Source organism: Nicotiana sylvestris, chromosome 8 (assembly GCF_000393655.2).
Source record: "Nicotiana sylvestris chromosome 8, ASM39365v2, whole genome shotgun sequence".
NCBI classification, from domain to species: Eukaryota; Viridiplantae; Streptophyta; class Magnoliopsida; order Solanales; family Solanaceae; genus Nicotiana; species Nicotiana sylvestris.
Genome location: NC_091064.1, coordinates 197,729,170 through 197,756,653, shown reverse-complemented (window position 1 = coordinate 197,756,653; position 27,484 = coordinate 197,729,170). Strand labels below are relative to the sequence as shown.

Here is a 27,484-nt window from a genome sequence, read left to right as displayed (position 1 = left end):
ACAAAATTTTGCACCCTTCGAAGACTTTTGCCCCTGATTTACATAAAGTCAACGCCCGATAAATGTCTGAAAGAATGATCGGGGCAAGGGTGTGATTTTCCTTGGTAGTGAGGACCTGCACGACTTTCGCTGTACGAATATCAATTGTTCGTTCTTTGTTTGGAAAGACCATGATTCCCAGAAAAGCCACCATGAAAGCGAAGCGACGGTGAATCTGCCAGGTGTCTTTGTTCTGTTTGTTAGTAAGGCTCTTTTCATGAATTTCAAATCTGTCCGGCTTTCCGAACCTTGAATACAGGAAGTTGAAAGAACAACACCCTTGGACAACGTTGCTTTTTCTGATTTGATTACTGATGTTTAAGAGACCAAAGAATCGATGCACTGAGGGAGCTTTTGGGAATATAAGACTTTGGTTTCTTAAATCTCTGTCAAAACCGGCATATCCAGCTATCTCTTCTAATGTAGGAGTAAGCTCGAAATCAGAGAAGCGAAAGACATTGTGAACAGGGTCCCAAAAAGTTACTAACACCGCAATCAAATCATCACGTGATTTAACTTTCATAATATCTGTGAGAGTTCCCAAATGCTTAACGACCCATTTCTGACCATCTTCTCCTAACTCATGCCACCATATCTGAAGCCGAAATAGAAACTCATCTACATTTGCGAATGGTGGGTTTTGGGTGGTGCTCATTTTGTATCTGCGATTAATTTTAACAAAATCAAGACTCCTTTTGAAAACAGACACTCATAAAAAGAAAAATCATTTTTTTTATTTAACACTTCTTCTTTTTTTTTTTGTCAAAATTTAAAACTATTTTGGGAATTTTCTAAAACAACCCATTTTATTTCTCGACTCTCACAATGATTTTTTTTCTTCAATTAAGTTGGTCAACAAGCAAATCCGAGGTAAATGAATGCATAAGTAGCAAGTAGGATGCATCAGGATGGTCTTTTCATTTCGGGTTCACCTGTCCTAGATAGACCCAACCCCTGTGTTGAGTCTCCAAGGTCAAATGTACATGATGCAAATAGACGTTCCTACTAGGGATCCGGTACGAGGCTAAGTTATTCTAAGTGAAAAACCTGAGGAAGATTGTTCTAGACCTGGCTTACCCAAACGGACAGCTTGAGCCGAAATGGGGGCAACGTACCGGGAGCACGAAAGTCTACCCGGCCTAGTTACTTGTCCCAACTTCGTCTTATTTGGTATGACTTCTAACAGAAAGGTGGGCCACGCGCACGTGTGCACCATAAATTCAGAAGACTCAGAAAGAAGGAGGGTTTCGTAGCAGTTTTATATACACAATTCAGATAATATTAAAGCGGTAAAAAGCAACATTTAGTACATTAAGCACAAATATGTGGAAAAATCAGATAACAAACAAAACCAACTATAACAGTTATTTTAAGCTCGAATTCTTGAACCCTGAACCAGTGGTTCTGGGTTTACTTTTTATCCCCAGCAGAGTCGCCAGAGCTGTCACATCTCTCTTTTACACAACATTCCGGAGGGGGCGTGGTGTAAAGAGAGTTTCTCCGATTAAAGGACAATCGAAACGGGATTCTTTATTAATTTCAGAGTCGCCACCTGGGATTTTTATGGCGTCCCAAGTCACCGGTTTTAATCCCGAATCGAGGAAAATATGACTCTGTTTGTCATTCTGCGAACCAGAAATCCGAGTAAGGAATTCTGTTAATCCGGGAGAAGGTGTTAGGCATTCCCGAATTCCGTGGTTCTAGCACGATCGCTTAACCATTTTTATACTTGGCCTAATTATCTTGATTTACTAATTACATTATTTCTTGTTGCATGATTTTGTTGCCGCCTTTGGTTAGATTGTTTACAATTATAGACCTTCCTTGAAACGAATCACGCGTACATATATTCGCATTATTTTTTTAAAAAATATAAATGCAAAGAATTGTGTCACGCATACGTGTACACAATAAATTGATAGTATTTTTTATATTCTTTATTATAAAAAATGAATTTATGGCCGAAATTGCGAGTGCTTAAAATAAAATTACGAACATTCATCACTCTTATATGATTAAATAGTGAACTGCACATCTCGGGTTATACGAAATAAATTAATTTAATAACCTCCGAAAAACCCCTTTTATTAAGAAAGTTTGCTCGAAGTTGCGCGAACGCATACTCGGAATTGTCTTTAGAAATGTAATCATGTCACGCGAACGTGTCCCCAATTACAAAAAATATTTTTGATGGTAATATAAATTTTCTACAAATGTTTATTATGTCCATCTATTTCTAAATATGAAAGCCATGGGAAATCACCGAATGGAATGTCTCGAGATTTCTTAAAAATAATCAAAATTTATTAGGTGTTGGCCACAAGTTATATTTTAAGCGTGTGAATTATATACCTCAAAACTATTCAAATTAAAGGAATTAATGAGATAAAAAATAAATAAATAACGTGCAACTAAAACTACCATTTTTATCGTGAATACGGTATATGTATTTTGTTTATGTATTTTTAGTACTTGATAATTATATGCACAAGTTATTTATTATTTTCCTAGGCTTAAGACTAAGTGTATATGTTTAAAAACTTACCAATGCGAATTACGTGTAAAACTAGGGAAAAATTTAATTGATAAGCAAACTAGTAGTTTTCGAAGAGTTTCCATTATTCTACTCGGAGCGAACTCTACTTTGTATATCTTTGACTTAAAATGTTGCAATTAGTATTCATAAATCCGACCTTCTTCTATACAACTTGTTTTTAGTCCAAAGTTCTAATTATTTGGTTAGTTTGCTTACGATGATTGAGTTTGGGATAGATAAAATCAAACCAATTTTTATCTCGGTTTATGCAAGCTATTTACAAATTCTAAATCTATACTTTGTAAAAATCATTGACATTATTTTTATATACTATTTTTTAAGAAATGAGTTAATCTCATTCCTAAAATAAATGGGCCATTTGTTGTTAAGAAAGAGAGCTAATCTACAAATTGATTTAATAAAATGATATTAAATGTAACGTAAATACACATCTGAACCATCCGGAATATTCCAATATCTTAATCGTAACGAATTATATCGATTCACCTCTCACTTAGAGTTATCCGCATTATTAGGCCCTATTTTTGTATAAACGAGAATACTTATGTCAACTAGAATTAAACAATATCGGACTTGACGAAGTTTACTAGCGTGGTTCCCCGATATTTTCATGTTACCAAGCGCTTAGTTAACATGGTCTAAATGCAAAGTTTAAAGAATAGTCAACTTTCTACTAAATCCCCTGTCTCGATAATTCGAATATAACTATACTTAATGAGATTCTTAAATAAATAGAATTATTGCAAAGCTTATACTAACTTCAAAAGAGGATGATTAACTAATAGTTCTCATGTCAAGCGCAAGCTAATAGTTAACTAAAATAAAATTGAAACTCAACTAATGCCTTCAAATGAATAGCAGACATATTTGAAATTCCAGATTTCATTTCTCTATAATATTGAAACTTTGCAGTATCATGAGTCTAAATATACCTGGAAATGATGGTAAAAGAGGCATTATTCAGCAGTAGCAGCAAAAGAAGCCCAACAGCAGAAATAAAATGCCAAACAATTCAGCAAATTTGAGCAAAACCGACAGAAACCGTGAAAACCAGACGAACAGTAGCAGATATTTTAAGAAAATTTCAGATTCAATCAAACAGTATCACCAAACAAGCCCGGACAGATATGAGGAAACAATATTTCTGATTTTTCTTTCTTTCTTCTCTATTTTTCTGTTCTGTTTCTCTTTTCTATGTGTGTGTGTGTGTGCTCTTTTTTTCTGTTTTTCTTTTTCTGTTTTTTCCCTTCTGTCCTCTCTTTCTATTTTTTTTCTCTATTCTCTCTGTCTGTCTTGTGTCTGTCCAGAAATCAGTCCCAACACACCCTTTTATATAACTTGTTTCCTCCTCTTCCAGCCTACTGCCCGGACCCTCCTTATTCTTTTCAAATCAGTTTTTTCTACCCAAATAGCACTAAGTCTGAATTTTCATTTAGTCAAGCCACTAAGGACACCTTTTCCCTTAATTTCAGCCCCCCACATCTTCTTTTGTTCCCCAGTATTCTTTAAACAAATACATTATTGAATCCTACCATTAGTTATCTATTATCTGTACCCAAACCCACTTAGGAAAGTCTCAAATCAGTCCACTAATAGGTTTAAATATTCAGCAGCCCTTAAACAAGTATTCATGTAGTTTATTTTCCCCAAACTAACCCTTAACTACTTCTGAAAAATCTCAAAAATACTGCCCCTAATACAAAATCAGAATCCAATGCAAAACAGATTTTACAATCTGTTCAAACTTAATTATCAACACTAGTTTCTGATTGAACATCTATAACCAAATCAGATCAAGTAGTATCAAGATAGGGATCAGTGAATCAGGAAATAATCACATTGAATTAACTAGAATGACAAATGGCATATATACAGGGAGTAAACTAACACAATTCCTAAATACAGAACATTGTAAACACATTGAACGGAACTATATGCAGCAAGATGATGACTGATTAAGAGAAAAAGGATTAAACACAACACACATGAGACCACTCGGACACTAATATCAACAAGATGCCAAGTGACTCAAATTATATGAACGACCTATTCAATTAATCGATTACGTATTACAATTGACACTTAAACAAATCAGTAACAAGGCAACTATCAAATAGTGTTATTGACGAACTTATAGACTAACATGGAATTAATTAAGCGACGCAATTTAGGACTCGATTTCACAATTTATAACACATACAGTTAAGGCGACTATAAATAACAGACAAAATCGAACCAAATAAAATGTCCTTTGAAAAATGAACAGAGTCAATGTGACTTAATAACAACCAAAATCAACATGGTAAATAAATAGATATGTAAATAATGAAAACAAACACGAAGGAAAGAAGGAAAATACCTAATAATAACAGAATCAATACGGACCCAGTCTTAGAAACTCTGATTCGGACACTTTGAAATCAAACAGACCTTAGTAGAAGTATTCTCAACTGAAAATACTTCGATTAAGGTCGATTAGACCTCAACCTTCTACTTAATTTGGGCAGATTCTAAGATCTGGGATTTTAGGGTTCTTGAGGGTCTGATTTAGGGCTCAACCGCTTCTGGTCAGATTCGAACCAAACCAAGTTTGGTTTGGTTACGAGTGAGGTTAGGAGAATGACTGGTGTGGGTTTGGGGTACATTGGGGTAGGTCTAGGTTATGTTCGAATCTTCGATTGAAGATTCGAGACGATGTAGGGTGATTTGAGGTGAACAACTAACAGATCTGTAACGAGGGCGGTTAGGGGGTGCTGTGGTGTTATTTAGGGACTGGTTGGTTTGGATCTGAGTTTGGCTCGAATCTTCAAATGAAGATTCGAGAAACTCCAGGAAGATTCGAGCTTAGTGGTTACTAGATTTGGATAGAGGATGGTCAGGTGGTCTTAGGGTGTTGGTTTGGTGACCAGCAGCGTAGTTGCCGCCGGGTTTCAGGCGAGGGGGAGTTAGGGCGGCTAGGGTTTGGGGCATCGTCTTAGGGACGACGATGAACGGGAGAGGGAGGGAGGGTGTTTGGTTACGAAGCTGGGGTATGAATTTAGTTTATATAGGGGAGGGGTGGTCTGATCTTGACCGTTGGATCAGGTAAGATCTACAGCCTGGATCAATTCATTTAACCAAACAGTGTCGTTTGTTTAGGTTGGGGGAATGGGTCAATCTCAGACGGGAGTGGATCGGGTCATGGGGAGGGCCTGGGAACCATCAGATTTAAAACAATGAACGGTACCGATTAAATACTATCATAAGTCGTCGTTTGGTTTAATGAAAGAACTGAACTGGACCGTTGGATCTATTTGATCAACGGTTCAGATAAAAATACCAATACGGCGTCGTTTGATTGTCTGGAAATTTCCTGGATGGGCACCATCAAAACGACGTAGCTTCTGCCCTATACTACGTCGTTTGATGGCTTTTGGGTTGACAGATTTGGGCTGGGTAGGAAGTGCAATTCTTTGGGCCTAAAACTGGCCCAATCCGATTCTTCCTTCACTTTTTTGAATTCTTTTCTTTTTTCTTCTTTAATTTTCTGATTTAATTACAATTCCTAATTAATTGTAAAATCTAACTACAAATATTAATTAACACTTACAATAATTAACATGAAAATCAAAGAAAAAAAATGAAATCACATAAGGGCACATTTAAATGACAAAATTACAACAATTACATATTTTTGTGATTTTTCTTTTTGTGAAACCTGTTAATTCCTAAATTGAAAAACTAAATCCTAAATGCACATGCAACACATATTATATTATATTATTTTTGTATTTTTAAATGCATTAATAAGATTACACACGCAAACAAACTGGAAAACCGTACAATATTTCCTAAAAATAACACATAATTAAAGAAAAATTTCGGGAGTTATTTTGGAGTAATTCGTATGAGGCAAAAATCACGTGCTCACAGCTGCCACGTAGTGGCGCTTCTTCATCTAAAGTGATGTGGTGGTACATTCGTCGTGTTGCGACGTTAAATCAGGTGCTTCTTGGGAGGCAACTCATGTGTAGCTTAGGATTTTTGAGCTAACATTTTATGAGATGTTGCAGGGATTGTGTTGAAGCAGTGCAAAACAAAGTTGGAAAATGGCATAGTCTCTGAAGATTGCTAATGCGGTCGCGGTGCATTTTGTGCGGTCCGCGCTGACATGAGTCAAAAGGGGGACTCTCTGAAGTTCTTCACCGCGGTCGCGGTCAAGTTAGTGCGGTCCGCGGTGGGCTGAAGAGGTCGCGGTACACGTCTATGCGGTCCGCGTAGGCTTCATCATGAGGGGTCACACAAATATACCGAGCGCTGTCCGCGGTCACTTTTGTGCGGCCGCGCTGGTAGGTGAGTACGGGTCCTACTGGGGCTCTATAAATAGAGACCAAGGATCTCATTTTACCCTTTTTGCAAATTGGAAACCTAGAACCCTAATTCTACTGTTCATCCCCGTCCAAAACTGAGATTTTTGCTTGTGTGGATAGATTGCATTCATTCTTCATAATCCTGGTAGCATTTCATGCATTTTTTATTATTACTCTTTTATTTTTATTTTAATTGCTTGCCAATAGTCTGTAACTTCTTTGCTTTCACAATTGTCTTCGAATTGTTAATCCAGGGTAGCTTCCATGTTAGTTTGAAATAACTAAGGATTGGGTACATGAGTAGGGACAAGTAAGAGTAAAAAGTTGAACAAAAATAGAACAAAAGCATGCAATCCCTAGTTTACTCACTGAACCTAACCCAGTGCGGCTTGCGGTCACTTTAGCGCGGTCTGCGGTGCCCTAACACGGTCCGCATTACGCTTTCACGCGGTCCGCATTGCTTGAATGACTGAGGAACAACTTGTGTCCAGCGCGGTAACTTTTGTGCAGTCCGCACTGGCCCACTGCGGCCGCGACCCCATTTTATGCGGACCGCGGTGTGAGATTAAGAGAAGACCCTTATTGGGGTTTTGATCACTGCGGCCCGCGGTTGCCTTAGCGCGGTCTACGGTTCCTCCAATGCGGCCGCATTCCTGATGGTAAGTTCTGCGGTTCTTGGTTCTGCAGCAGTGTCTGCAACTTTGATTTTGCTTCTGCAATTTTAATTCAGTCACATGTTTCACTGCTTGGGCTTCAACTAACAATGTTAGATGTGTTTGTTTGCAAACAATGGTAAAACAACGAGGAAGAGGTGCTAAACAACCCGACCGAGGTGACTCCTTCCAAGGAGGAAAAGGGAAACAAGTTAAACTCACTTCCCGACCTAAACTAAAAACAAGGAAACAAATTGCTATAGACGACCAATCGGGGAATGAGTACGTACCATCCCAGGACCTCTTTTCTGATTCAAGGCGAGCTACTGCAGTCCCGGCTTCACATACTGCCCAAGCCCCACAACGTATACATTCTGAGTCGTCTGATGGCTCAGCAGCAGGCAGTGGTGAATACTCCACCTCCCCCACAGCTTCAGTATCTGGGGAGAGTGCAGAAGGCGGGACTAATAGTGATAATGAGGTACCGAACAGTGGGGTGCCCCAAGTTGGGGGTATTAAGAGAACTAGAAAATCTAAACTTTGGGAAGTTTGTCATCCAGGTGGCATTCCACAAATTTAGAGAATAGTGGCCGACATAGAAGTTGATACTTGAGCGGAGCTTTATTGACAAAGACCTTCTACCCCTAAACCCCAATGTACATAGACAGTTCCAGGCTTGAGTGGGTTGGGACTTCTTTAAAGACAATTGTTTGAGGGCAAATGAGCATATGGTCAAGGAGTTTTACAACAATGTGGCTCATATCACGAAAGGCACTAAAGTGACGAAATTGAGAAACAAAAATGTGGTTTTCACCGGGAAGGCGTTGAATAAGTATTTGGGGTTCATTGACGAATATGAGTCCCTGTACAATGAAAAGTTAGCAATGGGCGAGGAGGTTCGTCCGTGGTTAGCTTCGTACATGGAAATCCCGGGTACGTTTCCAGAATCGCTACAAGTAGGGACCAAAATACTTCGGAGAACTTTTAACTTCGAGGCTAGAGGGTGGTTGACCTTTGTATGCAGTTGGCTCGACCCGATCACTCATGATCAGACTATTCCACTTGCCCGGGCGGTTCTTATTGCTTCTGTTATTGCAGGTTACCCTATCAATGTGGGAAATGTGATGTCCCGCTCCATTTCTGCAGTAGGGGTTGAGCATGACCGGAACTACCCTTTTCCCAGCACCCTTACTATGTATTTCAGGGACTTGGAGGTGGAGAAGAAACCGTTTGACGTCAAGGTAAAACTTGTGGCTCCATTTTCCTGGTACAGTTTGAAGGGGCCAGACAACCCCAAAGACAAAAGTTACAAGCCGCCTTCCTCTACTCCAGTTGGCCAGTCTGAGGAGCCAGTGGCAGTAGTGTCTTTGGTTGATCCCCCCATAGAGCCTTCCACCATGCCTACGGTCACTACTAATGATGATTTGCCTCCACGACCCTCCTCCTTTACTGGCCCCAGTACTTCAGTTGACACGAGGGTCCCCTTTTCGCGGACTCATCCTTTCACGGCCCAGCAGTTGAGCCGGACACTAGCCAGTTTGAACAACTAGATGTCAGCTGCAACATCCAAGTTGTCTACATTGTCTGCTACAGCTGAGCCCCATTCAGCACCATCCACTACTCAGTTTCCTCAGTCTATTGAGGACACACTACTGAAGCTCCTGGAAAATTAGGAGAAGATTATGAGGACTCAGGACGCCTTAACTATGGCGGTGGATTCACATGGCAAGGCTTTGAGAGAGCTTGATAAGGAGCACAAGAAGATGAAGAAGTCAAGGGCATCCAAGAAGTCGGTGAGAGTGCTACGGACTAATGTGGACAGGCAATTAGCAGACCAGATGACTTTAGACTTGTTATTCGGGGATCCAGCCCCAGCAGCAGCACCAGTGCCATAGCCACGGCAGGAGCAGGAGTAGGTACCCAGGCCCCCAAGAAAGAAGGGAATCTCCCTAGTTCAGTTGGTGCAGTTATTGAGCTACCAGACCCACAGGAGACCCCCTCCAGTGATGCACCTATCAATCAGCCGATTCAGGAGCAGGCCCCAGTCCTAGCAACTGAGCAGCAGGAGATCGGGAACCAGTCTAAGGTTCCCATACATATAGAGGACTTGGGGACCACTGATGATCCCATGCAGACGGACCAGGGCTAGGGAGATCATATATCCTTTCTTTTGTTTTGATATTTATTTGATAGTTGGCATTGGGACAATGCCAGCTTTTATTCGTGGGGGTGCGCCCTACTCTGGATGACTGTATATATATAGATTCTTAGTTTATTTTTATTAATTTTGTGTCTTTTTTACTTTGGGTTGTATATAACTTTACATTTCTGTATATATTCATCCCCCGTTGTATATTCTACTCCCCTATTGTACATATTCATTCTATTTTCTATTTTCACAAAATTTTCATTTTTAGTTTTGTAGTTAGGCTCGTAGCCGCTTGTTTTGATTTTGGCATTTCCAATAAGCCCTTGGTTTTCTTAATGCCACGGTTCTTCCAAGGGTGGAGTATTGTGCGAACCGGGTGGCTCTTCCCAATGATAGATGGCGTGGCAGCCTTCTTAAGGGTTTGAGTCTGTTTCTTTAATTTTTTTTGTTTTTGATAGCATAGTTAAAGGCACCTCAAGGAAGGCTTCACTTGGTCCTAACACATTTGCCTTTGATCCTATGGTCAGAGACATAATATTGTGTTCAGGATGGTGAAAGTTGTGGCTTTAAGACTCTTGCGTTGACCAAACAATCATCATGTGGTCTTTTTTGACCATTGTGTGTTTAAATCATAACTAAGGTCATTGTGGTCCCTCGACTCGATGTCTTTAGCAAATCCCTAGCGTGTGTGGTGAGGAATTGAAATTTGAGTCCAAGTCCCCAGCCAATGGTATAGAACTTGCCCTGAATGTCTGTTGAGGCGAAATCCTAGGTGAAATTTGACTTGTGAAATGATTATAGGCTCTCCTTGATCCAAATGCTAAGTTGAACAATTTCATAGTCTTCCAATGAAATAATCCCTAGTTAACCTTTTTGAGCCTTAAACCTTTTTCTTTCAAGAACCAATGCTACAAGCCTATACACATTCTAAATGATTACCCTCTCTTGGCACCCAAATCTTCCTTTGAGTAATGGCAAAAATCTAAGTTTGGGGGAGAGACAAGAAAGGAAGCAAAGCAGTAAGGTACAAAAGAAAGAAAATAAGGCAATGAAAAAGAAAGAAAAGAAAAAGGACAAAAAGAAAGTCCCATGTGAACAATAATAAAAAGGGATTCAAGGAAAGCAAAAGTGGAAAAAAGGTGTGGAGAAAGTAGAAAAAGGAGAAATGTTTTGAATTGTATAAGAAAGAGTGACAATGTGTCTCTCTAACCCCTTGTGAAGAATTGAAATCCTCAAAAAGAGCCAAGAAAATTGTGCCGAAATGAATCAGAAGAAGTGCTTAAGGGAAGATTGAACCCACGTGAATAAAACTATGTCCTACCCTTGCCTAAAAGCCTTCACAATGACTCCACAAAAGTCCTATTTGATCTCAAGTTGAAGGGAGCTTACATTAGTGGATACTTACATAAGGGGCAAGCATATGGTACATAGAGCAGGACTTGTGACCTTCCTTTTTGAGAGAGATGAGTGAAATTTCATTTGCTTCGATTTGTGTGTCAATATTTAAAAGGTGAGGTTCATTTAGGAAGAGTTGAGGATGTGAGAGTTTGGGTTCCACAATGACCAAAGTAAGTGAGAAAAACTCTTTGATGAAATGTGTCAACTCTTGATGCTCTTGTGTCACACTTGATCCATAGTTTTCAATGTGTTAATGATGCATTCGTATTGAGGGCAATTGTTAGTCCCAATTGATACTTGTTGAGGTTATTTTAGGATAGTTGTAATTACTGGGATGTTCCTTTAAGGGGTGGGTCTTATTTTGTTTGCTTGAGGACAAGCAAAGGTTTATGTTTGGGGGAGTTTATAAGTTAGGATTTTAAATTGTTTATGTCCCTACTTGCCTATGCTTTGAGTATAAATTGATACAAAAACAGTACCAAAATGCTCACAAGTTGTGCTTGATTGCAGGGTTGATTGATAAAGTGACGAAATATCAAAGATCGGCTCAAAAAAGGAGTGAAACCTGCTCAAGTATTAAAGACCAAGAGAAGTGAAGAAAAAGGGGCCTAGTGCGGACCGCGTAACAATGACCGCGGCCACACTAGGAGGTTCAGAGACTGGACATTTTTGAGCCTAAGGTCACGCGGCCGCGGTAGGATTCACGTGGCCCGCGGAGAAGCTTCGCGGCCGCACTCCTGCTCTGTGCGGTCCGCGTTCATAGGGTTTGCAAAGGGGCATTTGTCCTCATGCGGTCTGCGGTCACGTATGCGCGGACCGCGCTAGTTGCCTTCGCAGTCGCGGTACACTCCCATGCGGTCCGTATCCCCCAGTTCAAGTCATCAAACAACTGAAACCCAAGAGCCAGTGCGGCCGCGGTCCATTTTGTATGGCCCGCACTGACCCCACAAGGGTATTTTTGTCTAGTTTTTCCAGCCTAGTATAAATAGAACATTTTACTACTTTTTAAAGTGGAGGTCAGATTTGAGAACAGGAGAATAGCTATGCTTGGTGTTGTAGTCATTTTTGGCATATTTGCTTCCATTTAACAATAGATTATTGTAGTTTCTTCTTAGTAATTAATTAACATGTGTATTTCTTCATCTATTTCTTCAGTTTCTTCTTTAATTATGTTTAGCTAAACCCATTAGCTAGGGTTGTGGCTCAACCCTAGTGTGGGTAATTGATGGGTGTTGACATCTAGGGTTAGATTGACTATGAGTGTTTGTTATTTGGGTTGATTTTATGATTTAATTTAGAATTGGTGGTTGCAAATACTGATTCAAGCTTTGTGGGTTTAAATCTTCTTGAGAAAGAGAGTTTATGACCTCAAAATTGACCAAACAAGGAATTGGGATGAACTCATGAGAAATGATAGTCCCAATTAATGGGTTAAATCTCGAGAGAGTAGTCACATTACTTGAACCCTAATTGCTTGGTCTAATTTTCCAACCCAATTGGTCTCGAGAGAGTCAATTGGGTAAAATCATTCTCTCTACCGAGAGGTGTGAGAGTGGGTAAAAATTGTGCAACGATTATAGCATAACCCCCAAACAAGTCAATCGAACCTAAGTAACATCTACCCGTCAATTAGCCACCAAGGTAATGCCACAACCCTAGTGCTCTTCCTTCCCATTATATACAACTTAGCAATATTCTCCTAGCATAATCTAGCTTTAATCCGTAGTTTTATAATAGTAGTTATAAATACAAAAACTAAAAAGATGATTGAAGTGACATTAGAAGCACAACCACAACTCTAGGCTAGACAGAAAATATAACTCCACTACTAGCTCCTTGTGGAAATTCGATCTCGGATCTCTATTCGGATAAAAGCTATGGCGGTCCGCTCTTCCTACCATAGTGTAGTGTCGAGTCGGCAGCGATCATGTGGCTACACACCATTTTGTGCGGTCCGCACTGACCCCGCAGGGGCATTTTTGTCCAATTTTTCTAGCTTAGTATAAATAGAATCTTTCTCTATTTTTAGGGTATCAGATATTATCAGACGTTAGCTACGCTCGTGAGAAGACTTTTCTTAGCTATTTTGGGCATTTTTACTTAGTTTTTATCATTGAATCTTTGTATTTACCTTAGCATTTAATTAACATGTCTTTATCTTCATCTATTTCTCTGTTTTTCTCTTCAAGCATGAGTAACTAGACCCATTAGCTAGGGTTGTGGCTCAACCCTAGTATGGGTAATTGATGGGTGTTTTGATTTAAGGCTATATTGACTATGAGTGTTTGTTATTTGGGTCAATTGCATGGTTTAATTTATGAATTAGTGGTTGCAAACACTAGTTTGTGCTAAGTTAACTTGGGTTCTTCTTGAGAAAGAGAGCCTAAGTCTCTGAAATGGACCCAACAAGGAAATGGGATGGACTCAAGAGAATTGATAGTCTCAATTAAAAGGTTAAACCTCGAGAGAGTAATACCCGACTTGAACCCCAGTTGCTTGAGCAAATTTGCCTACCCTATTGGTCTTGAGAAAGTCAATTGGGCAAAATCACTCTCTCTACCAATAGGTGTGAGAGTGGGTAAAATTGTGCAACGGTTATAGCATATTCCCCAGTCATGTCAATCGTGCCTTAGGTTCAATTACCCGTCAATTGTCCACCTAGAAGGATGCCACTACCCTAGTGCCCTTTTTAACTATTAGATACAACTTGTAGCAATTTATTCGTAGTTAATCTAGTAGCAATTGTAATTTGTAGTTTCATAATAGTAGAATATAAAGAAAACCCAAAAATGATTAGAAGTGATATTTGGAACAAATACGCAATTCCAACCTAAATAGATACTCGACTCCATTCCTAGATCTCTGTGGAAATCGATCCCGACCCACAAATCGGGTAAAAGCTATTACAACCCTCTCTTCCTTCTTTTTAGTAGTGTGAAGTATGCTGCGATCACTTTTTGGCGCCGTTGCCGGGGAGCTAACGGTTTTGGCTATCTATTTAGTTAGTTTTGTGTATTGTTCTTCTTTCATTCTCTCTTACTTACTTGTCTGTGTCACTACTCATGTACCAAGATGGCTTTAAACAATACTAATGACCCTCTTGGAAACGTGATAGCGGGGGAGGAGGTAGATGATCTTGAGCAAGATGAGGTGCCTCTTGCACCTCAAGGACAACGTAGAGGCCGCAATGCCAATGCGAATCCAAATGACAATATTCCAGACCATCCTCCGCCACCTCCAAGAGTGGCTCCTAGAGTACTTCCGAACTAGGGTTATGCAAGTGCTATTGTCCCACCCAGAATCCGGACGGGCAACTTTAAGATAACCAATATGATGTTGACCTTACTTGAGCAACGTGGGTACTTCACGGGCGCTGCAAATCAAAATGCCTACAAACATCTCAAAGGGGTCGTAGATACATGTTAGGGGAGCAAGCAGATGAATGTATCCGAGGATGCGCTGAGATTGAGACTTTTCTCGTTCTCACTTCGGGGGAAGGTATTAGACTGGCTTGAGAGACTCCCCAACCATTCCATCACAACTTGGGATGCATTGGAGGATAAGTTTATTGCCTAATTCTTCTCTCCTAGTCATATGGCGGCACTTCGAGATGAAGTATTAGCCTTCAATCAAGAGCCAACAAAACCTTTTCATGAGATTTGGGAGCGGTATAGAACGATGGTGAAGGAGTGCCCAAATAATGATATGACCTAGGCCATGATCCAACAAACCTTCTACCGGGGCATAAATAATACAAATCAATGCATTGTTAACGAATTGGCTAGGGGAAATTTTATGTAGATTTCTTATGATGAGGCATGTGATGTACTTGATGAAATGGCGGACACTTCGTCAGCATGGCAGAGTGGAGAAAATATGCCTCAAGGTGACCCTACGGTTATCCATTTGCACAAGGAATTACATGATCACGGGCAAGCGATAGCTGAGCTTACTACTACTATGATCTAATTGGCTAAGGCACAATTGCAACAAGTTCGGAATCCTCGCCAAGTGAATACCATGGAGGGTGTTAGTATGCTTGTCAACAAGAGAAAGCAAAGGAGGCAACAAAATCAAGGGAATTCTGAGCAATATGATGATACATGTGATGGTTTTCAAAATGATGGTTATGATGATCAAAGTGAAGAGGTACAATATGTCAACAACTATCAAGGCAATAGAGACAACTCTTCAAACCAACAATGGCAACCCCAAGGAAATTGGGGCAATCAACAACAAGGTGGTGGTAATTGGAAAAACAACAACCAAAACAACAATTAGGGTAATTAAAACTACAACCAAGGCAATTGGGATAGAAATAACAACAATTAGGGGAACAATAACAATCAAGGCGGGTAGAACAACAATGGAAACCAAGGCAACCGGGGCAAGGCTTTTAAAGGCCCCTAATGTACCAACAATCGAACAATCCACCCCCTTTCCTTCTCAAGGTCCTAGTTCTTCTGATAATGATATGAGTAGAATTGAAATGATGTTCAAGTAGATGATGATGAGGAATACAGATTCTGATGCACAGTTAGCTTCTCACAACACCTCTATCCGAAACTTGGAGGTGCAATTAGGCCAAATCTCTCAGTCATTGAATACTCGCCCAAAGGGTGCTATACCAAGTGATACGGTAGTGAACCCAATGGGTGGGAACAATTATGTTATGGCGGTCACAACAAGAAGTGAGAAGGCGGCAATGTGAATGCCTCTAAGCAAAAGCAAGTCGTGGATGATGATGTTGAGTTGCAAGATGACGAAGTCCCTTTGGTAGTTGAAGATGTGGTTGATGAAAATGTGAACAATGAAGTGAGGATTGATATTCAAGAAGTCAAGGTGGAAATACAAAATGATGTGAACCCGTCTAGGGAACACATAATTGACATGCCGGAGCCGGTTGTGCCAAAAGCCAAGGCTCCTTTACCAAGGCCACCTCTACCTTATCCTCAAAGGCTCGTGAAGCAGAAGAATAATAATCAGTTTAAAAAGTTCATTGACATGATGAAGAGCTTATCTATTAATGTGCTTTTGGTGGAGGCACTTGAACAAATGCTGGGTTATGCAAAATTCATGAAAGACTTGGTTACAAAGAAGAGTTCTATGGATTGTGAAACTATAAAGATGACTCACCAAGTTAGTGCTATCGTGCATTCAATGGACCTGAAGCTTGATGATCCCGGTGCTTTCACCATTCCTTGCACCATTGAGAGTGCGGATTTTGCCAAGGCTCTATGTGACTTGGGAGCTAGTATCAATTTGATGCCCTACTCGGTTTTCAAAACTTTGGTATCGGGCAACCCAGACCAACTTCAATGAGACTTCAAATTGCAGATCGATCGATGAAGCAATCTTTGGGCATTATTGATTATGTGCTTGTCCGGGTGGACAAATTCATTTTGCCGGCCTATTTTGTCATTTTGGATTGTGAAGTGGACTATGAGGTTCCTATTATCTTGGGCAGACCTTTTCTTATAACGAGGAAGGCATTGGTTGATGTTGAAGCGAGTGAGCTCACTTTCCAAGTGGGTGATGAAAAAGTCATTTTCCATGTTTGCAAGTCTATGAAGCAACCCAATAGCACCGAGGTGTGCTCATTTGTAGACCTTGTCACAACTGTGATTGTGGATGATACCAGTGCTATGATCAACTTAGAGGATCCTCTTGAGGTCGTGCTATTAAATCTTGATGTCAATAAGGATGCAAGTAGAGTGGAGTGTGTAATGCCTTACATGGGATGGGCTCTTATTCTTATGAGCCTAGAAAATTGTCTTTGGATCTTGAAAACCGGAAAACTCCACCAACAAAACCATCCATTGAGGAGCCACCGGTGTTGGAGTTGAAACCAATTCCTCCACACCTCAGGTATGAATTGTTGGGCTCTAACTCTACTTTACCAATTATTCTTTCTTATTGCCTTACTAATATGCAGGTTGAGGCCACTTTGGCGGTGCTTCAAAAGAGGAAAAGGGCAATTGGATGGACTCTAGATGACATTAGGGGAATAAGCCCCGCATTTTGTATGCACAAAATTATCTTGGAGGATGATTCAAAGGCTTCCTTGGAGCATCAAAGAAGATTGAACGAGGCTATGCAAGAAGTGGTGAGGAAAGAAGCGATCAAATGGTTGGATGTCGGGGTTGTGTACCCCATTTCTGATAGCTCATGGACTTCTCCGGTGCAATGTATACCAAAGAAGGGTGGTACGACTGTGGTGACCAATGACAACAATGAACTTATTCCTACTCGGACAATCACAGGTTGGAGGGTTTGCATGGACTGCCGGAAGATAAACAAGGTGACCCGAAAGGACCATTTCCCATTGCCATTCCTTGATCAAATGCTTGATCATCTTGTGGGGCGTGCTTTTTATTTCTTTTTGGATGGGTACTCGGGGTATAATCAAATCTTAATTGCCCTGGAGGACCAAGAGAATGTTGATACCCAATTTTTCCCTATGTATTTTTATACTCAAAATACTTTCAAAATAGCATATGTATATATATATATATATAAGCATACCCAAGGAATTTGGTATTTTTCCAAAATTCTTTAGGATTTTTAAAACCAATTTATGGCATATTTTTGCACTATAAAATCCATTAATTATTCCCAAAACTTACCATTTGGTGAATAATTTGTTTCACTCTCATATTTACGTCAAAATACAATTTACATGATTTTTCCATGATTTTACAAGTCCATTTGGTATTTTTAAACTAAAATTGCATGAAATTGCAATTTTAGCCTACTTCTAGATTTAATAGAAATTTTATTTCAAAATCAATCCTAATATTTTTTAATTAATACCTACATATTTTTTTATCAACAAGTATTTTTAATTTGATTTTTAACATCTTTTACTATTTTTATAAATTCAAAAGGGAAAAATGGCTAGTTCAATTTTAGCCTCTTTTTGATTTCAATTACAGCCCAATTCTGACCCCAATTAACCCAATTGAACGACCCAATTACCCGACCCATTTCCAAACCCACCCGGCCATTGTTTTAATCCAGGCAGTTGATCATTTTGATCAACGGCCACGATTTCCCCATTCCTTTTTAATTTCCCAACTACCCTTAACCCTAATTCATTTTTTTCACAAATAGCCGCCCTAAAATCCCTTCTCTCCTAAATCCTCTCTAGCCCCTCTGAAACCCTAGCCCTCTCCCACCGGCTTCCTCCATGTTCACCGGAACCCATGGCATCCTCAAGCCCTAGGTGGCCTGTACTCACCTCTATGTACTCTTGTACACCTGCTACTGGAAGATTCAAGGTCTGACCTTGAAGATTTTCGCTCAGATCGTCACCGATTCAAGTTTCACGGCTATCTCCGGCATGTCCAGGTCCTATGAGTCTATCTCTGGCTCACCTGGCTCAGAGCAAACCCTTTTCCAGGCCTTTCTAACTTCTAGGGTTCTTCTAAAACCTTCGCCCTTCGAGGTTTTCCTATATTTCTCTAAATCCGCTCTAGATCCATGCTTGTTTTAAGGTTTTCAAAATGATTTCTTAAATCTCTTTCAAAAGTCTGGTTTCAAAGCTATTCATCTTCTCCGATTTAGGGTTTCTTTGATTTTACTCGTTCTACTGTGAATTTTATGTGGTTTCTTACTGTATTCGTCTTACTGTGACTCCTGTTTCTTTCTACTTTGACTCCTATGTGTTTTCTTCTAATGTTTCCTTCTATTTTTCTTTTACTGTGTTTTCCCTCAGCATGTTTTCACGGAACAATTAAGTTCCTTTGAGTTTTCTATGTTTCCTCTTGCTTGATCTGATCGTTTTCGTCCCTACACTAGACTAATAACGAAAACCCTAGAATTTGGGGGTTTTCAGACCACATGTATGTGACTTGCATGTTCTCACCTCTGAACTAGTTTGATTTCAATTTCTGAAAGTCATCTCTGTTTTCATATGGTTCTAACCTTTTTGCCAAAAGCTAAATTTTCCTTCTTTCACGTTTGAAGATTTCGTATGCTCCTTATATACTATGATGTTCCCCCTAAAATGGTATTACAAATTTGCAATTAGTCCAATATTTCTTCTGAATACAGCTTGATTGATTTCTTTCCATTTTTGCCCGTGACTCGACCAAAGTAAAACCCTTCTCTCTTTTCAGACTGGATTCATTCGTATAAAAATCTCAGACCTTTGATTTACTGTTTGTTAATTGGTCTTCTTACCTTATTTGCACAAACCGTGTATTTTAAAAAAAATCCTTAAATAACTTTTATGTATTCACCCTTATTTGTATACTATGCACAGGTTGTTTATTTGATCCCCTTTCCTTAAATATTTTTTGTCCTTTACTGATCAAATTGGGATTCCTTAATTAAAGGAACCTCTGTTAATTGATTGATCTTAATTTATACTCGACTAATTTTCTTTCCTTGCTTGCATGACTGATTTCAAGTATAAATAAATGCTCTTCTTTTCGCTTCATCATCGAACTCTGACTAAAAATAAAAATTAGAATTCATCTCTATGTCTTCTTTACTACTATTGTTACTACTCTCTATTTCTCTACACTACTACTGAGCATTCTATATATATACCTCCTGCTGTCTGAACTTCTAAGCAATTGGGGAGTTTTCTTGAGTCTGTTCCTGGCTTTCTGTTTGCAGTTACTATCCTGCTATTCTAGAATTTATAACTGGTATGTTCTTCTATGTTAAATAGCATCCCTGTTCAACTTCTCTGTTTCTACCCCTTTCTTTATGTGTTTATTTATGCTTTCCTGCACTATTTAATTACCTTCAAGCATGATATGTCTCTTATGTTATGTTAATCCCTTTCCCTCTACTCCCTTTGTATGTGAGTATTGTCCTGGGTCATAGCAGCACTATGAATTGTTGTCTGTGATCCAGGACTAGACTCTTCTGAGTCCATACTCGATTATTTTCCCATTCCCTTTCCCCTCAATATGCTGAGCACTAATTTGGGTCTGGTGGTGTCCTAATCACCCTTCAGACCTAAGTTTGACTCTCTAAGAGTCTTCTCTTATTTGTTTGAATCTAAGCAAGGGGATAGGGGTGTGCTAGTCTATGCCATGGCTGAGTATGACCACCCTCTGCTATGGTTCCTCCTTCACTTTGCACTCATTCCTAGTTCCTAAGTTCTACCCCCCTCTGGTAAGCCATGCTTAGGGACCCTAGATCTCCCTCTGAACTTGGATGCCTAAGGGATGGTAATTCCACACATTGCACTACTCTGTTACCACATTCAATCTTTAGGGTGTAAGCATTGCCAAGGCTTCCTGAAAACCCTTGGAACTTTGAAACACTCTAAGAGAAGGCCTTGGAATCTGGAATCCGGATTTGGTGAAAGACATGTTATTGGGCATTAAGATTGAATTAGGCTACTCGGATCTAGCTGTAGGCTGTGATGTATTTCTTTTTACTTTTTTTCTTCTGGTTCTGTAATAATCTTGTAAAAAGAACAGGGGTAATATTAGTAAAGTGTGTGGGAGGGGTTCATATTGCTTGCATGAGTTAAAGGGTAGAAATCATGCCTATAGGTTTAATATTGTTACTCAAACACCTAGAAATCATGCCTATAGGATTTTAATGCTTTCAATCACCTAGAAACCATGCCTATAGTTTTTTTAATACTTCAAACCACCTAACAACCATGTCTATAGGCTTTGCATCTTTTCACTCAATCATCCAGAAATCATGCCTATAAGAAATGCATTCTTTTCATTCAGGCATATAGAAATCATGAATATAGGAAATGCATAAACGCTAGGCAAACTGTAGGATCAAACACTCATCTTCCTTAATGTTTTAAAAGAATAACAATAAATAAAATCAAGGTATAGATATCCTGCCTATAGGGTCCCAAACTCGTTTAAAAACTGAGTAATCTAGTGATTAGTTTCAACGTTTTTTTAACAAAAAAAAAATTCGTCCAAACTTATTTGCAGTTTCATTTTAAAATTTGCATTCCTGGTTTCTGAAAACGTTTTCTAACTCTCTGTCTGCACTTTTATAAAGCTCTTTTCTCAAAACAGTTTTCAAATTCCCTCTTCCTTTTATAGCACTTTTGTTTCTAAAAACTCTACTGTACATTTCCTTAGACAATTTTGTCGATTTTCAAAACCCTTTCTGAACTTCTATCATTTCCAAACTTCTGCTTTAAAACTCTTCTACATTAGGTTCTCAATAAGTAATACGCTTAAGTACTTCAATTCCTGACAATTGGATCTGAGTTGCCTAATGCAGACCTTTTATCTAATTCTATGTGTTAAACTGATCCGTCCGCCGTTTAAGTTTTAATTAAAGACCAAACCAGTATATGCAAGACATGCTAAACTAATTGCTATGTGATTTACGGGATTTTTATGTGAGCCTTGCATATTTATTTTATGCCGCCTTATGTGTTATTTGTTTTTGATTTACGCCTTAGCATTTTTACCTTTAAACTCCATATATGCCCTCACCCCTTTTCTCCCCTTTTAGGATTAGAAATCCAAATACCCCGGGAATAATAGGTTGGGACGGGTATTAGCATGAAATAAGTAAAACGAGACTAATCGCGTTTAAATACCTTAACGGGGTGGGAAGGGTAGAATATGAAGATGATGACGGTGCGCAAATATCTCGTGTAAGAATGATTGCTGGGTATTGCACCAAACTAATTCATATTATATTTAAACCTAGGACCCTTTTTCTCTTTCTTTAGTTATTGATGTTTTCTTAAATCAATGTTTTCTTTAACTAAGCTTTCTCTTTTCAAAACCACTTGTGTATTTCTTCTTTCAATTTTTTTTAACTTGTTTATACTTCCTATGTGCAAACTTTGCTTGTTTATTCCTACTCTTCTTAAAGTCATAACTGAGCACGGCCGGGAACCACACTAGTGGATCTTGAGGGGTGACTAACACTTTCCCCTCCCCAAAGGTTAGTTCGTGCATTCTGGCACCATCAGCGTACTCAACAAGATCCAAGGGTCCTCCACCTCTTCCTCCTCCAAGTCCTACCAGAAACAGGAACAAAGGCAAAATGGGAGATACAAGTGCTAGAAAGGAAATCGAGGAAACCTCTCAGAACGCTTCAATCACTAAGGAAACTACTGCTCATCTTGAGCAAACTTTGCTGAGATTTTGAGAAGAATTGGAACAAGTTCGAAACCTGGCAAGTCTGTCAATCACTCTTGCCGCTGCTGATGCCAACAATTAGAACCATACTACACCACCAGCACAACCCGCTCATGTCGGAAGGGATGAGAAGATTCGCATGAAGCTGTTCATGAGGAGTTTGAAGGGTGATGCATTATCATGGTATATTAGCCAGGATGCAAAGAAATGGACTATTTGGGTGAACATGGCGTCTGACTTTATGGATCGGTTTAGGTTCAACACTGAGAATGCACCAGATGTGTTCTATATCCAGAATCTCAAGAAGAAGCCCACAAAGACCTTTCGCGAGTATGCTACTCGTTGGAGGTCAGAAGATGCTAAGGTCAGACCGGCCTTGGAGGAAGAACAAATGAACAGGTTCTACATCCGTGCTCAGAATCTGCAGTACTACGAGAGGCTGATGCTAATAGAGGGCCAAATGTTCTCCGACATCATCAAGTTGGGAGAAAGAATCGAAGAAGGCATCAAAAATGGTATGGTCACTAACCTCGAGGCATTGCAAGCAACCAACAAGGCTTTACAGTCTTGTGGCTCATCAAAGAAAAAGGATGGGAATTCTGTGATGGTTGCGTAAAGGAACAATTCCCCTATGAAGTACCAAACCTATCCCTCAGCTCCACTCATATATCAACCTACCCTAAATTACCAAGCACCATCACCCACCTACCAAATTCCATCACCTGCTCCACCACCTACATATGAACCTGCTTCACACAGATATTCCCAACCCGCACCTATATACCAAGCATATAACTCCCAACCTTCTCACTACTCATCACCTCCTACCCGTCAAAACTTCCCTCGACCTAGACCAAACTTTGACCGCAAACCTCCCAAACAATATACCGCCATAGCCGAGCCAATTGACCAATTATATTAAAAATTCAAGGCAGCTGGTTACGTTACCGCTATCCCAGCCGTAACTCCAGAAAATCCTTCCCAGTGGATCAACCCAAACAAGACTTATGCATACCATTCCGGGATGAAGGGCCATACCATCAACGAGTGTCGCTCGTTGAAAGACAAGATTCAGAACCTGATTGACAACAAGATCATTATAGCAAAGGAGCCTGCTCCTAATGTCTGCAACAACCCTCTACCTGACCACGAGTGTAGAGGCATCCACATGATCGAGATCGAAGATGATTGGGACCCCAAGGGGTCAATCGGGTTGATAGCTGAAGGAGACGAGCCTAAGAAGCCAATAGTTACTCTCAATCCCATTATTGTCCAGATTCAGCCCTCTGAGGGCGATGTGATAAATGTGTTCGTACCACTCGAGTTTGAAGCACCACCTTCAAAGGCGCTGAAACCAATTGAGGTTGAGTTCGGAGTTCCAAGGACGCCTACGCCATTTGAAGTTACCGTGTTACCTCCTAAGGCACCCATTCCAGTCTCCATGACAGACGTAACCCCGTTCAAGACAAATGCTATACATTGGGATTACACCGTTGAGGCTAGAAGGAAGGGAAATACATATACTAGGGAAGCGATTGCCGCACAGGGCATGACCAGGACAGGCAGGGTGTACACCCCAGAACACTTGATTGAGTCCAGCAAGCAGGCCTCCGGGCGGGCTGTTGAAACTGGACCCGATGACCTTTGGAGGAAGGTACAGGCCAAAGAGTACTCGGTCGTCGAGAACCTAAACAAAACTCCAGCACAGATTTCTATTCTGGAAATTCTACAAAGCTCAGAGACACATAAAAACACCTTAATAAAAGCACTGAGTGAAGCTTATGTTCCCAGCAACATAACAGGAGGCGAAATAGCAAACATGGTGGGGCAGGTACTGCAAAGCCATAAGATCACCTTCCATGAAGATGAATTACCGCCAGAAGGGCTTGGTCACAACAAAGCGTTGCACATCACTGCGCAATGCGAGGATCACTTTGTCACCAAGATTCTAGTCGACGGGGGATCCAGCCTCAACATTTGTCTGTTGGTAGCTCTCAGGACATTGGGTAAGGGATTGCACGAGATCAAAGACGGGGCAATCAGTGTCAAAGCTTTTGATAGATCTCAGAGGTCCACCATTGGAGAAATTAGCTTATGCCTGCAAATGGGACCCACCTGGTTCGATGTCGAGTTCCAAGTCATTGACATACTAGCGTCCTACAATTTGTTGCTAGGACGACCCTGGATCCACGCCGCTGAGGCTGTGGCGTCAACTTTGCATCAGGCTGTAAAATTTGAATGGAATCATCAGGAAGTAATCATTCATGGCGACGGTAGCAACCCTATATATAGTCGCCAGGCCATCCCGATGATCGGAGGTAGAAGGAAAATCGATGGAGAAACATACCATCACATCGAGCGAGTCAACGCCATAGACAAAGACAAGTGGTGGGATAGCAAAATTGAAAGCATCCCGAATTGGATCGAGTATGAACCCGGAAAAGGACTTGGCAAGAACCTGCAGGGTATCACCAAACCTATCAAGCTGAAGAAGCACGGTACCACTTTTGGCCTAGGGTATGATTACACTTGGGAGGAGTTCAACCACTGGTCACCTCCATGGCGCGGACCATACCATCCGCTGGAGCACCCTGTACCTCAGTTGGAGCAGATTTTTCAGCCAGCCGACACTTTGTACGGATCAGAGGAAGACGAGGAACTAGTAGCAATAAAGAACCTATTTCTGGAAGATGATATGGATTGTTGTGTTATCTTCGAGGAGGAAGTGGAGGAAGGTCCTTCCATTCAAGCTATGAACCAAGGATAGCACCTCGCCAATTGGTCAATCAGGACCACCAGTGCCCGGAGAGCCTCGGGGTAGCAAGGCTAAACGACGTATATGCATCACACTTTACTTTAGTTGATTTTACTTCTCCGCATTGTCTTTACTTTTGAAAAGAGCTCTGATGTTTTGAACGATTATGAAAAAGCATTTTCCAAGTTTATCTTTACGTTTCGCTCTTATTTATTTTCTCTACCATTTACTTTATTTTACACAGTATTACTATTACATATCTTGATGATGAACCAACGACTGTGACTTGCAACGAGACAGTGTGACAAACGGATATAAACTCAAAAGAGGATGAGATACCAGAAGAGATTGTCAGGGAGGTCAAGAATTTCAAGAACAGACCCAAGTCTAACTTAGACGAAACTGAGGTCATCAATTTGAGGAACGCAGAAAATGTCAAGGAAACATGTATCAGCGTACACTTGTCACCATCAGAAAAGGAAGAATACACAGAGTTTTTAAAAGAATATAAGGATATATTCGCTTGGTCGTATAATGATATGACCGGTCTCAGCACATCCATTGTGGCTCACAAGCTGCCGACGGATCCGACATGCCCACCAGTCAAACAAAAACTCAGAAAGTTCAAGCCAGATATAAGTTTGAATATCAAAGAAGAGGTCACAAAGCAAGTCAAAGCCAGGGTTCTCAGAGTAGTGGAGTATCCAATATGGTTAGCCAACGTTGTGCCGGTACCGAAGAAGGATGGGAAGGTTAGAGTCTGTATCGACTACCAGGATCTCAATCGGGCCAGTCCTAAGGACGATTTCCCTTTACCAAATATACATATACTGATTGATAACTGCACCAAACATTAGCTCCAGTCATTCGTCGATTGTTTTGCTGGATACCACCAGATGTGTATGGATGAAGAAGATACAGAGAAAATGACATTCATCACGCCGTGGGGAATGTACTGTTACAGAATGATGCAGTTCGGTTTAAAGAATGCTGGTGCTACCTACATGAGAGCCATGACCACGATCTTTCATGATATGATACATAAAGAGATCGAGGTGTATGTGGACGATGTCATCATTAAATCCAGGAAAGCTCCAGATCACATGGGAGATTTGAGAAAATTCTTCAACAGACTGAGGAGATACAACTTATACCTGAATCCCACCAAGTGTGCGTTCGGGGTCCCAACCGAAAAGTTATTGGGTTTCATTGTGAGTTGCCGGGGAATAGAATTGGACCCGTCAAAGGTCGAAGCCATTCAAGAGTTTCCACTGCCAAAGAACAAGAAAGATGCAATGAGTTTTCTGGTAAGGCTCAACTATATCAGCTGATTCATAGCTCAGTCCACTGTCATTTGTGAACCCATCTTCAAGATGCTAAAGAAGGATGCCACCACTAAATGGACTGATGATTGTCAAAAGGCCTTCGACAGAATCAAGGAATACTTGTCGACACCGCCAGTCTTGGTTCCACCCGAGCCAGGGAGACCCTATTGCTTTATCTTGCAATGTTAGATGGGGCATTTGGTTGTGTTTTTGGACAACATGACCAGATGGGAAGAAAGGGGCAAGCCATTTATTACTTCAGCAAGAAGTTTACCCCGTACGAGGCTCGGTATTCCTTATTAGAGCGCACTTGTTGCGCCCTAACCTGGGTGGCTCAGAAATTGAGACACTATTTCTGTGCTTACACCACTTATCTCATATTTAGGATGGATCCATTAAAGTATATCTTTCAGAAACCCATGCCTACCGGTAAGCTCGCCAAGTGGCAGATACTGTTAAGTGAATTTGACATCGTTTATGTTACCCAGAAGGCAGTCAAAGGACAAGCCTTGGCAGATCACCTAGCCGAGAATCCTATAGGAGGAGAATACGAACCTCTAAAAACGTATTTTCCTGAAGAGGAGATAGACTTCATAGGAGAAGACATTGCAGAATCCTATGACGGCTGGAGGATGTTTTTTGACGGAACCGCAAATTTCAAAGGAATTGGCATAGGAACTGTCCTGGTATCAGAATCCGGTCAGCATTACCAGGTATCCGCCAAGCTCAGGTTCCCGTGCACCAACAACATGGCCGAATATAAAGCCTGCATTCTAGGGATTAAACTGGCCATTGATATGAACGTTCAAGAGTTACTAGTAATCGGAGACTCGGACCTACACATACGTCAGGTTCGAGAAGAATGGGCAACCAAGAATCACAAGATACTCCCTTATCTGCATCACATACAGGAATTGAGAAAGAGGTTCAGGAATACGGAATTCCAGCATATTCCTAGGGTACAGAATGAGTTCGCCGATGCACTGGCCACTTTGTCATCTATGATTCAGCATCCAGATACAAACTTTATTGACCCCATCCAGGTCAAGATTCACGACCAACCAGCTTATTGTGCTTACGTCGAAGAAGAAGCCAACGGGAAACCTTGGTTCCACGATATCAGAAAATACCTGACAACAAGAGAGTACCCAGAGCTTGCC

At 40.5% G+C, this 27,484-nt stretch overlaps 1 protein-coding gene across 1 annotated transcript; it reads left to right on the top strand.

The window, feature by feature from the left end:
• The first annotated feature begins 23,268 nt into the window (after positions 1-23,268).
• On the top strand, positions 23,269-25,011 carry LOC138876218 (uncharacterized). Its single transcript, XM_070155123.1, has one exon. The coding sequence runs from the start codon at positions 23,269-23,271 to the stop codon at positions 25,009-25,011; it is 1,743 nt and encodes a 580-aa protein (XP_070011224.1).
• Positions 25,012-27,484: the final 2,473 nt, after the last annotated feature.

Excerpts from the sequence above, each read along its gene's own strand:
- LOC138876218 (XM_070155123.1), top strand. The coding sequence starts at position 23,269 with ATGAAGGGCCATACCATCAACGAGTGTCGCTCGTTGAAAGACAAGATT.